Source organism: Empidonax traillii, unplaced genomic scaffold (assembly GCF_003031625.1).
Source record: "Empidonax traillii isolate 1590-97213 ecotype Southwest subspecies unplaced genomic scaffold, ASM303162v1 scaffold242:size1152717, whole genome shotgun sequence".
Taxonomy (NCBI): domain Eukaryota; kingdom Metazoa; phylum Chordata; class Aves; order Passeriformes; family Tyrannidae; genus Empidonax; species Empidonax traillii.
Genome location: NW_020955435.1, coordinates 707,100 through 718,989, shown reverse-complemented (window position 1 = coordinate 718,989; position 11,890 = coordinate 707,100). Strand labels below are relative to the sequence as shown.

General features: G+C 56.1%; 1 protein-coding gene across 2 annotated transcripts; it reads left to right on the top strand.

The window, feature by feature from the left end:
* The first annotated feature begins 2,012 nt into the window (after positions 1-2,012).
* CXXC5 (CXXC finger protein 5) lies at positions 2,013-8,796 on the top strand. Of its 2 annotated transcripts, none has more exons than XR_003571735.1 (2): positions 2,013-2,947; positions 7,624-7,724. XR_003571735.1 is itself a non-coding variant. In XM_027888639.1 (2 exons), exons 1-2 carry the CDS (start codon positions 2,078-2,080, stop codon positions 7,666-7,668), a joined length of 831 nt encoding a protein of 276 aa, XP_027744440.1. In that variant the 5' UTR covers positions 2,013-2,077; the 3' UTR covers positions 7,669-8,796. The 2 variants fall into 2 exon arrangements, 1 of the variants encoding a protein (XP_027744440.1); XM_027888639.1 differs by having other exon boundaries at positions 2,013-2,863; positions 7,624-8,796.
* Positions 8,797-11,890: the final 3,094 nt, after the last annotated feature.

Below are 11,890 nucleotides of genomic sequence, written 5' to 3'. Positions count from 1 at the left end.
CAGCTGCACGGCAGGAGCCCGCCCACGCTCCCAGCCCCCTTCAGCCGTTTGGGGCGCACCCCACCTGGCCGCCACCCAGCATCCCCCCCTGCGTGGGGCTGGGGAAGGGCAGCTCGTCCTGCCGCCGCAGCCCTCCCTCCCCACGTGGCCTGGCGAGCTCCCGGCTGGAGCCCAAGCCCTGCATCGATCCGCGCTGCATCTTAAATCCCGCAGCAGCTGAAGCAAGCGGTTTTCAGCGCCAGGGCGGGGGGGTTTCTTCGTGGGCGAGCCGGCTCTGGCACCGGAGTGAGACACCAGGGCTGCTTCCGCAGCCGGTACCGCGGTGCTTGGCGCAGGGACCTTGCCCCCATCGGCGCTTTAACGAGCTGTGTCCGTGGGAAAAGGGTCCTGGGCTGTTACGGGGTTCCTGAGATTATACGGGACAAGGGGACCCGAAGGGTGATGGGTGAGCAGGAGTGGGGTGTGGGGGGCGCAGGGATCCTCCTCACTCTGCTGCATCACCCCTGCGCAGGAGCGAGGGTCGCAGCAGGGCCCTCCACACGTGGCCACATCCCTGCCTGGACTCCAGAGAGGAGGCTGCCGGGATAGCCAGGATGGAGGGATGGGGTAGCCGAGGGGCCTCCTCCCAGTGCCGCCCTCCCCCAGCTGCCGCCGGGGTGGGGACGCGGGTTCCTGCTCCACTAAGCCCTGCAGCTTTTCTCCTCTAAAGCCTGATTACTTGGCGGTGCCTGTGCGTGCGTGTGTGCTCGGGAGGGAGGAGGAGGAGGAATTTCACAACAACAAGTGTTTGCAGCCACACTGGGCCCAGCTGCCCGCGAGTTGCCCCGGGGACAGTGGCATAGCCTCCGTTCCGGGAAGGCTTTGCCTGTCACCGCAGAGCCCGGGGCTCCTCCGGAGCGGCCAGGCATGTGGGCTGGGCACACCGGGCATGGCAGGAGGTCAGCACTGGGGCTTGGAGGTGGATGCTGCAGCATCTTGGTGGGGTTTGGAAATGGACACCATGGCTGCCCATGGGATTTTGGGATGGATATGGCAGCTCTTGGTGGGGTTTGGAGCTGGACACCATGGCTGTCCATGGAATGTGGAGATGGACAGTGCAGCTCTTGGTGGTGGGCTTTGGAGGAGGGTGCTGTGGATCCCCGTGGGGCTTGGAAGTGGACGCTGTTGCTTTCCGCGTGGCTTCCTTCCCCAGCCCAGTGCTGGCCCAGGGACATGAACCAGGAGGAGAAGGAGGATGAGGAACAGGAGGAGGGTGAGGGGTGCAGCCTAGCCTGAGCTGGGTGAGCAGCATCACTAGGGGCCATGGGAGCTGGGATGCTGGGGGAACACGGGCAGCTGCAGGGTGGGAACCAGGCACCCCTTTCATGAGCTCCAGCTCCCAGCTCGGGAGCATCCCGCCGGCGCCTGCGGTGCCATCCGGCATGGGGCCGCACGCCGCTGGAGCGGAGCAGGAGATGAGCCCCGTGACTTCCCTGGGGCTGCCGTCCCTGGGGGAGGAGAGCCAGGCACAGAGAGTCTTTAAGCACCGCAGTGCCATTGCTACCAGGCCAGGACTTCCCCTGTGACCCCCCACTTCTGTCTGGATGGCGACCCTTTTAGAGAGCAGCGGAACGGATCTCCACCGAGGTCCGTTCCCTGGAGTTCCTTTGTTCGCGGCGCTGAGACTTTCATGGCAGGGGGAGGAAGAGCCGCTTTGAAAAGCCCATTGGCTCTTGCCAGCGCTAACTCTCTTTTCTTTTCTCCTTCCAGAGCCGCGTGGTGTGTCCCAGAGCCGCAGAGTATGTCTGTGCACTGAGCGCCCTGAGTCCTCCGCAGCCGGCGCGGGGAGGAGACGCCCCGTTGATGCGCGTTCCCGTCTGAGCGTCCCCGGTGCCCGGCGGGCTGGTGCCACCAGAAGGGCTTTGGGGGTTTTTTGCTTTGGCATTGGGGGTGGGGTTTGGGGTGTTTTTTTTAAATTTTGGGGTTTTTTTTCGTCTTTTTTTTTTTTTTTTTTTTTTTTTTTTTTTTTTTTTTTTTTTTTTTTTTTTTTTTTTTTTTAAATTTTGGGGGTTGCTTTCGTCGTTGTGCTCCGAGCACCATGTCAAATTCGGGCTCCCATCAAGACACTGGGAACAAGCCAGAGACGGAAAAAAATAACCAAGATGACTCTCAACCCCCCGTCAACTCCGAGAGGAGGAACAAAAGTGGAATAATAAGTGAACCTTTGAACAAAAGTCTTAAGAAGTCCCGTCCACTCTCCCACTATTCCACCTTTGGTAGCAGCAGCTCTGTAAGCGAACATTCAGAGAAAGGCAACCCCTTAGCTAATGGCAACGATGCGACTGTGGATAAAAGTCATTCTACCTCAAAGCACAAAAACATCTCTAGTATGCTGAGCAAATTAGACCGGATGTCGGAGCTCTCCTCAGAAGGACAGACCGCCCTCCAACAGTTTGCTCAGTCGACAGAAATGCTCAAAAGAGTGGTACAGGAGCATCTTCCTCTAGCAGGCGAGCACGGGACTGGTATCTCTGACATGGAGGCAGTCTCAGCTGCAGAGACAATGAACGGCCCCTCTGATTTTCCTTACCTGGGGGCTTTTCCCATCAACCCAGGCCTTTTCATTATGACCCCTGCCGGCGTGTTTCTGGCAGAGAGCGCGCTCCATATGGCTGGCTTGGCAGAGTATCCCATGCAGAATGAGTTGGCATCTGCCATCAATTCGGGGAAAAAGAAACGGAAAAGATGCGGCATGTGCCCGCCCTGCCGAAGACGGATAAACTGCGAGCAGTGCAGCAGTTGTAGGAATCGCAAAACTGGCCACCAGATTTGCAAATTCCGAAAATGTGAAGAACTCAAAAAGAAGCCTTCTGCAGCACTGGAGGTAACCGGCCCCTCTCAGGCACCCTAACCCCTCCTTGGGCTGCGCTCCTGGGTTCGGATCTTGCCCTAGATAATAAAACACCTGGTACTTCTTACTTTTTTTTATTTTTCCCTTTTCCATTAACAGCTCTTGCAACGAGATGTGTGCTCTGCCCAGTGCCCCCAGACCCCGCCCCTCCTTGCATACTGGGGTTGATTGGTGTGGGGAGGAGGGCTGGGGTCTCTCCCTGGGGCACCTGGGCACGCTGAGCTCCACTCTCCTCTTTGCAAGAATGGGGGCTCTGATGGGGTTTTGGTGGTGGTATCCCTTGTCCTGAGCGGATGGCAGCTCCCTGGGCATCTAACCCCAGGGGGTGGGGAGGTAGGGGGTGACTTTTTGCGTCAAAGCTCAGAGTAACTGGTGATGGTGAAACTCGTGGCTGTGGGTGCAGCCAGAGCCCAGCCCCTCAGCTCAGTCCGCTCTGAGCACAGCAGTCCCTGGTTTTGGGGGTAAACTGCTACAGTGTGCACTGGGCGGCATCCCCTGTGATGTGGCTGTGCCAGGTCTCCCATCCATGGGCCAGCATCCATTTGGGATGGTCAGGATGAGGCCATAAGGCACCAGCTGGATTTACCAGTGGTAACAGTGCTGCAGTCCCCTCTGGCAGTGCCCCTGCTTCGGCACCCTGTGGAACTGGGAGCACCCCTGCTCCTGCTGGGGATGCCCAGGTACCCTGGGGTGAGGCTCTGGGACGGTGCTTGGGTTGTCACTGCCCTCCATGGCCCACCTGTGGATGTTGCCCTTGGCTTTGGAGGAGAGCTGTTGGGTTGGGGTGTCACCTTGCCAAATCCACCAGGGATGTGTGACATTCATGTGGGGACCACAGGGAAAGTCCAGTTGTGTGGGTCTGAAATTCAGCTTGGGGCCATGGGCAGCTGCTGGTGGCATGGTGTGGTGTGGGTGAGGGCTGGGTGCCAGCAGTGCAGGGGTGTCCCATGGTGCTGCAGACCCACGGGTGCTCTGGGCCTGTCTGCAGGGTCCCCAGCGTGTGTGCTTAAGCCAGGTTTGATTCTTCTGTGAGCTGATCCCACCATCAGCTGTGCTTTGTCCTTCTAGTGAGCGCATCCCCAGAGCTGGCAGAGGCTAAAAAGTCACCTGGACATCAGAGCTGGACTGTGCATCCTGGCATGAGGGCATTGCCCATCCTCTAGTGGTCCCAATGCAACCAAAACCCGCTGCTCCCTTAGCCACGTCCTACGTTTTTCAATTAGCATCAGCTCTGAATGAATACTGAAGGGGAAAAAAAAAATCTATTTGGGCGGTGGGGATGAGGAGAGGGGGACTGTGTCTTTCAAAAACCGCTGTATTGCTAAATTATATTCTTGTTCTAATTTGCTGAGTCAGTGGTCTGGAAAAAGGGAGAAAGGGAAAAAAAAAAGTTCATTTCTTCCAAAGAGTCCTAAAGCGGGTCAATAGACTCGGAGCTCGCAGCAGCCGCAGGAGTTGCTCCCTTCTCCCGGCGTTGTGCTGGGTCCAGGGGTGATAAATAGCACCAGGAGCCCATGAAACACTCACCCCTGTGACTGGCTTCTCCATCTCACGACTGGCTGAGAAATTGGGGCCACTGAAATAGGTAGAGTTCATGTGGTGGAGTTGGGCCTCACCAGAGATGAGTCCCCATCCTTCCTGGGCACAACCATCGGTGTGTTGAGGCTGAAGAGAGATGTTGTGCTGGTGGTGGTGGAAGCCTGGGTAGGTGTGGGTCACTCCAGGGCATCACCAACCCTTTTTCAGGACAGATCCTCCCCTCTCTCACAGTATCCACTTGCACCATGTGTTGACCTTGATAAAGCTGAACGAGGCTGTGGCTGGGTCAGGGACACTGTGACCCCGGCTTATGTCCCAGGGTCACCTGGGTCAGTGGCTGGGTTGTTAAACCTAACCCCATGTCAACCAGCCTTGGTCATATGTTGTGTTGGGCCACCTGCAGGGCAACCACCAGCACCTGCCTTGTGGTGGAGACATGTCTGGAGAAGGCTGGGATGCAGAGGTCCATGGGCTGCTGGTCCTGGTGGGGTGCCATCACACCACTGTACTTGATACTGGGACAGAAGGGGCCATTCAGTGGCCCTTTATATGGAGCTGAAACATTCCCAGGCCTTTGTGAAGCATCATCCCCCTCTGTGGGGAGTGCTGCCATTGCCTGGGAGAAGGACAGTGACTCTGTCCTGCCAGCCCTGTGCATCCAGAGGAACGTCCTCAGAGAGCCCGGACAGGGGCCGCAGCTGTGATTAAACACTGATTTAAAATCAAGCAGTAAAAAAAAAAAAAAAAAAAAGAATTAAACCTTTATGGCGGCATAAAAAAACGGGCTAAATCCCTCAGCTGCAGTTAAGCTTTATCTGCACATCTACAGAGCCTGAATAACCAGTTACTGCTGGTGTCCCACTCTGGTGGTGGCTGCCTGGGGCTCCGAGACCAGTGAGGCAGGTTGGGTGCTCGGAGCAGGCAGCAGCACGTCCCTGCACTGACCAGGCTCTTCTGGGCTCTTCCAGCCCCAGCAACCCTGGCTAATGCCATGGGGGCTGCTGGCCAGGTCACCCTGGGCCTGTCTGCAGAGCTGTAGGTCACACAAAGGCCATGAATACTTGGGATTTGACTCAACAGAGCTGTTCTCCATCCAGAGAAGCTGTGATGAAGTGCCTTGAGGCCCCAGATAGCACCGATGAGGGCCATTGCAACCCTCACATCAGCCTCACAGAGAGACTCTTACCACAGAGGACAAGGGGTGAGGGTTTTAAACTGAAAGAAGGTAGATTTAGGTTTAGATTTAGGTAGAAATATGCTGAGAGTGTTCAGGCACTGGCTCAGGTTGCCCAGAGAAGCTGTGGCTGCCCCAACCCTGGAAGTGGTGAAGGCCAGGTTGGACAGGGCTTGGAGCAACCTGGGATAGTGGAAAGTGTCCCTGCCCATGGCAGGGGTGTGGAATGAGATGATCTGCAAGGTCTGCTCTAACCTAAACCACTCTGTTAGTGATTGTGATGATGAGGGGGATCCATCCTGGGCATCCACATTAGAGCTGGTTGTCCACCTTCCTTTAATAATGAAGGAGCAGAGGTGTTTATTAGACATCTCCTTTCAGGCCCATAAGGAGCCTCCTCACCCCTTGTTCCTCTCTCCTGGGATGATGGATCTGGGCTGGTGGCCTTTGCTGGAGATTCCACCATGCTGTGCCCTGCCTGTTCTGCACCCAGTGCCTTGGGTGGGATCTGGTTTGGGTGCTGCATTGTGCCACAGCCCTGTGCATCATCAGGCAGAGGCACTTGGGCCTTCCCCAGCTGCCTGATTATGTGTCACAGAGACCTTTGGGGAAGGGGTGATGCCTGCAGCTTGTGACTGCCCCAGCTCAGTCTGCCCAGAGGATTTGACACAGGCTGGGAGCAGGAGCAGGGCTGATCTGTCAGCAGCCTGGTGGCCACCACCAACTCCTGCCTGTTCCAGCCCTTTACCCCCCTCTCCTTGCCCAAGCCCCATGTGTGGGTTGTGGTACCTGTGGAAGTGAGCACGTTGAGGTCCCTCGTGCAGGGGTGGGGGGCACTGCCCTGGTTACTCATTGAGGCTTGGTGGGTGAGTTGATCCAAGAGAAGGATCAGTGAGATCAATCTGACTCCTGTGTGGGGTTAGGGACCGGAATGTGGCACGGGTTTGACTCTTGGGATGCTACATGAGGTGTCCTAGGCCTGCATATGGGCTCAACACTAGGAGCTGGGGCTGTGTCCCCCCACCCCATGGCAGCCCAGTGTGCTGTCCTGAGCCCATCACCACAGCCTGTCGCCTTCCTCTTGGTGTCCCTCGCTTGTTTGGAGATGCAGGAGCTGAATGGAAGGCCCTCTAAGGGGATTGTGTGCCTGTCCAGCATGGCTTGGCCTTGTTTGGAGGCTGTTGGCACTGAGAGGTGTTGTGGTCCTTGCATACTCCACCCGTGTTCCCATGAACGTTGCACAGGTTTTCCAGCCCATCCAGCTGGGAAACATCCCTGGTTCTCCTTCCAAAGGACCACAGTGCTGTTGGGGCATTGCCTGGAGGTGGCTTCAGAGAGGTCTCATTCATTGTTGGGCGCATTGCTGGGTGTGGTGAAGCTAGTGGGACTCATCCCTCTTCCCTGTGAGGTGCTGAGAGTTCCCTGGTGGTGCCCGGGGCTGCTGTGTTGGGGTCAGGGTTGTTCACTGAGGCTGGGGGTGATGTTCCCTGTGTCCCGAGCAGCTCCCTGCCTGGTGTCCCCGAGCCTGTCCAGCTCACTCCCTGCCTCAGTTTGCACCTAAATGCACTCCTAAACCCATCTGTTGGCTGGGGTCCTGTCCTATGGGTGTCTGTCTGTCCATCCATAGCAGGGAAAGTGGGGGCTGGCACCAAGGGGGCTGTTGTGCCAACTCCCCGTGGCCTGATCACTGTGCTCACAGGAGGGGAGGTTGGGGGCTGTGCCACTGTCCTGGGGACATGGGAATGTGGGAACATTGGCCAAGCTCCTGTGCTGGTGCCCTGCCAGGGTGGGAGGTGGCAGTCGGGGGACCCCAAGTCTCCCTCCAGCTGGCTTCCTGGGTTGGAAATCCTGGGATACTCGGCTGCTTTGGGAGGTGCTGAGCCCGGGGTGAATCTGCCCCGAGGCCGCTGGCCGGGGTGCCGGGCTGGGGTGAGGGGTGGGTGCCCAACCCTGCCGGACCCGACCTAACGCCTTGTCCCTTCTTCTTCTGTCCCCCCTCCCTGTCTCTCTTCCTTTCCAGAAGGTGATGCTTCCTACAGGAGCCGCGTTCAGATGGTTCCAGTAGGAACGGGAATCCCAAAGCTCTGTCATCCAAGTGCAATGTCACTGCTTGCTTGTGTTGTCTCAGGCAAGGGATTTTTGGCTGAAATGAATGGATGCACCTGTGTCTCTTTAGAACCAAAAATATTTTCTCGCAAATCTCATTCCTGTTTTTATAATTTTTTTTCTTCTTTTGTTTTTCTTCTTCTTTTTTTTTCTTTTTTTGCGTTCGTTTTAACATCTTCGAGTCCTAGTCAGACATTTAACTGCTTTTCAAATAAAAAAACAAAAAAATTATTAAAAGAAAAAAACAATGGATCTGTAAAGTACCAAGACTTAATAGACAGAGTATGGACAATCAGTTTCTTTCTGTGTTTTGGTGTTGATGTTGTTTATGTGTGAAAGATGCAGTACTTGTGTAGGGAATGTAAATTTACAGTAACCTTTTAAAATCTAGTTACTAATAAGCACTACTGTAATTTAGCACAGTTGTTTAATTGCACCCTCATTTATACTTTTTATTTGATTCTTTCCCATCATACAATAGAGTGGATAGTTTCTAGAATGCCTCAACTTCATGTTTATAAATGAGAATATGTTTAAAGCGATGTAGTATCCCTCCTCCTCGCCATTCACCTCTGGAAAGTTTTAACCCGCAAGAGGGTCGGTATAAAAGGTTGAAGAAAACAATTGCTACACAACCGGCGGAATTCACAAAAAAAAAAAAAAAAAAAAAAAAAAAAAAAAAAAAAAAAAAAAAAAAAAAAAAAAAAAAAAAAAAAAAAAAAAAAAAAAAAAAAAAAAAAAAAAAAAAAAAAAAAAAAAAAAAAAGAGTAAAAAAAAGTAAAAAAAAAAAAAAGTCATTGTTAGTTTATTAATATAGAACCAGAAATGCTGCGTACAGAAAAATCCTCCTAATTGCAACGGTTTACTCCTAGAAGTAATTTTTGTAAACTTAACGGAAGTTCAGATCAAAATAAACCAGAATATTGCAGGACCTGTGCTGAAGCAGTTACGCAAAGTGATATTTCTCTTCTGTTCACCCCCCGTCTCTCCAGCTCTCTCTCCATCATTAAATTGAAATGCTGTTTGTAATGTTTTAGCGATCCAGGCTGTTTTTGTGAATAAAATGAATGCATGTTTTGTGTCATGATTTCCAGCTTGGTTATTTCTCTCCCACCCTTCTGTCCAGCCCTCTGGGTCCCCCCCAGCAGCGATGCTGGCCGAGGTCCCCGTGCCCCCCACCTGTCCACGCGCTGCAGTCCTGCCAGAGCGTGGTGGGACGGTGTGATGAGCCGAGCTGGAGTCGCCCTGGCTGCTAAATCCCCACAGTTAATCCCAGCAGTGGCTGGGCTAAGCCAGCCTGGCTCCTCCCGGGGATATTTCCCGGCTTGACCTGCCCAGAGTTTTACCCAGCAGCGCCAACACCATTTTTTTTGGTAAAATAATATTATTAACGGGTCACGGAGATCCTCGGTGAGGCTCGTTTTGTTGGGACAAGTCTAAAACGAGCTGCCAAAGGTGAGTGGGCTCTGGGTGGCTTTCCAGGCTTGGCCTTGTGCTGGGTCAGCAGGAGCTGTCTGGGACAACCAGAGGGGCTCGACCACGGACAATCCATCATGCTCACTGGTGGTGCTTGGGGAGCTGTGCAGGTGGGCTGGGTGCCTCTTTTCAACTCTCAGAAGGTTCTCCAGAGCCGTCCCAGCCTGGCAAGAGGTAGATCCAGCTGGACCCAGCTCTGCCTTGCTGGGAGGAGGTAGCAAGAGCCTTTGTCCCCAGCTCCAGCCAGCGTTTGGACCGGCATCTGTTGGCCAGATGTGCACTCGGCAGAGGGGCGTGATGGCAGTGCATAAGATCTGTCCCTGCCTGGCAGAGACCTGGCAGGATTGAGCAGAAAGTTCTTGGGGAAAACTGCCCCAAAAATCCTCTCCAGCAGCATTCCACCCAGGTGGTTTGGAGCCCAGACCCTGGCACCCCGGTCACAGCAGTGCCTGAGCCCGGGGTGCCTGTGGGAACGACTGGAGCACATGGTGACAGCGATGGAGCTGGGCCAGCGTGGCGAGGGACAAAGCTCCAGGCCTGCAGGGACTGACTGAGCCTGCCTGTGCCCCAGCAGTGGCATTCCCAGCTCGGCTCCAACTGGGGTGGCACTGGCAAGAGGCTGCTGTGAGCTGGTTCCCAGTTCGTGCTGCTCGGGCAACAGCCGAAATCACTTAGCAGGGATGTGGTGGGGGGTGTTATGGGAAAAAGGAGTCTGACTGTTCCTTTTACGACTGTGGCTCAGGGTTGGGGCTGTGTGAAGGCACAGTCCTGGCACCCGGGAGGAGCCAGCCTCTACCCCATGCTGGGAGAGTGTCCTGGGGAGCAGCACACAGGGCCCTGCATGGGGGGTGCTGCTTCGTCCCACCCACAGCTGGGGCTGGGGACTGCTGGGAATGTCACCCTGGTCTGGCTGTGTCACCCCCAGCAGGGCTGTGCCTGGGGCTGTCGTTGGCATGGAGCAGTGGATGGGGAAGTGCCACTGGAGCATGGCAAACACGCCACACTGGCAGGGCAATGGCAAGGACCATGGGGATTAGCAGGGCAGATGAGCACTGGCAGGGGAGGGGAGCCATAGCAGGCATGTGGTGCTGGCAGGAAGGACATGGACATTATCAGGGGACAAAGAGAGCACGGGCTTCCCCATGTGGGAAAACAGGTTTGGGAGAAAGGAAGGAGGTGGAGACAGGGTGTGATTCAAACCCTTCCTGGGAGTGGGATGGGATGGGGGGGAGGTGAGATATGAGGAGGTTGGGAGATAAGGTGCTGGGTTCCCTCCACCCACTTCCAGCTCACTCCTGTGCTGGGCTGCATCCCTTTGCCTCCCAGGTGAGTGTGTAGGTGGATGGCCCTGCGCTGGATGACCTGGAGCCTTGCCTAACGAGCTCCTGTCCAGGCGGGACCTCAGGCATTCCCTGAGGGTGAACCCATCCTCTCCTCCACACTCAGCCCCCGCCAGGCACAGCCCCTGTGCCGGGCTGTCCCCACCCAGGGCTGCTGTCCCCAGGGTGCCCGCTGGCAGCCAGGTGACACAGGGTGCCTGGAACGATGATAACGAGCTCGGCACCGCACTGAGGGACAACCCTGGGCGCTACCACTAGGGCTGGCTTCGAGTCGCTCTTAATTAACATCCTCATTAAACAGAGTTAGCAGAAGGCCAACCAAACCTGCCTGTGGCCCTCGGGCATGCTGTCTCAGAGGGCACAGCCTGTCCTAATCCCTGCTTGGCCTTGGTGGCGTGGGAAGGGCCAGTTAGTGACACCAGGTGAGGCCAGACCCTGGTGTGGGGTTGGTCCAGTGGTGGTTTCCACGTGGAGTGGCCTGGCTTGGCGAGGATGGATTTCAGGGTGAGCTGCAGGCGAAGCTGGAACGCCCACACTACTGCCAGAAACACCCCCCATCCTGGCACAGGGGCACCCCAGCACTTCGTGGGGTGCCGGGCTCGCCTGTGGGGTGTCACCCACCCCGAGCCCCCCGCGCTGGGTCTCAGCCTGCTGCCGTGGGCTGACGAGCTCTTCGCCTCGCCCCGCCGTCCCCCGGGCTGCAATTAGCAGCCTGACCCCGGGCTGACCCGCCCCCCCGGCGTGGGGATGGGGCAGGATGCAGGAAGCGCCGAACAAAATGTGCTTCAGCTGAGCCGGATGGCGGGCTCGCTGCGAGCGCCGCCGGCCAGGCGTGACCTCCCGGCTGCCTGATCCCACTGCCGGGGCTCGGGGGCTGCTGGGGCGGCCGGGGCCGAGGGCTGGGCAAGGGAGGCTGCGAGAACCTTGCTGGTGGGGTGGGAATGTCCACGAGTGCCGAATGCTGGTTGCTGAGAGGGGACCCAGTGCATGCCCGTTCACCCCAAGAGCGGGTTGGGGTGTTGGGATCTGCTCAGGCTTCCATGGTAGGGACACTGCACGTCCCAGCGGGCTCTCAGGGATGCTGTGCTTTTTGTTATCTCTGTACCAGAGCAAGCCTGAAAAGGGCTTTTCTCAGGGAGAAGGAACCATGGAAGATACTTTATCCATGAAGGCTTGACATCCACATCACCTCTGAGGCTTACAGAATTCCTGACCTACCGTCACACTGAGATCTCCCTGTGCCTGAGCAGGGGCAGGAGGATGTTTATCCAACAGCATTCTTTGTAAGGACCCTTTCAAAGGTCCTTGGGTGGGAGCTGACAGGTGAGAGCTGAAACCCATTCCTACATCCCACCACCCCAGGTG

Excerpts from the sequence above, each read along its gene's own strand:
- CXXC5 (XM_027888639.1), top strand. The coding sequence starts at position 2,078 with ATGTCAAATTCGGGCTCCCATCAAGACACTGGGAACAAGCCAGAGACG. Across the intron at positions 2,864-7,623 it reads AGCCTTCTGCAGCACTGGAG|AAGGTGATGCTTCCTACAGG; the intron begins GTAACCGGCCCC and ends CTTCCTTTCCAG.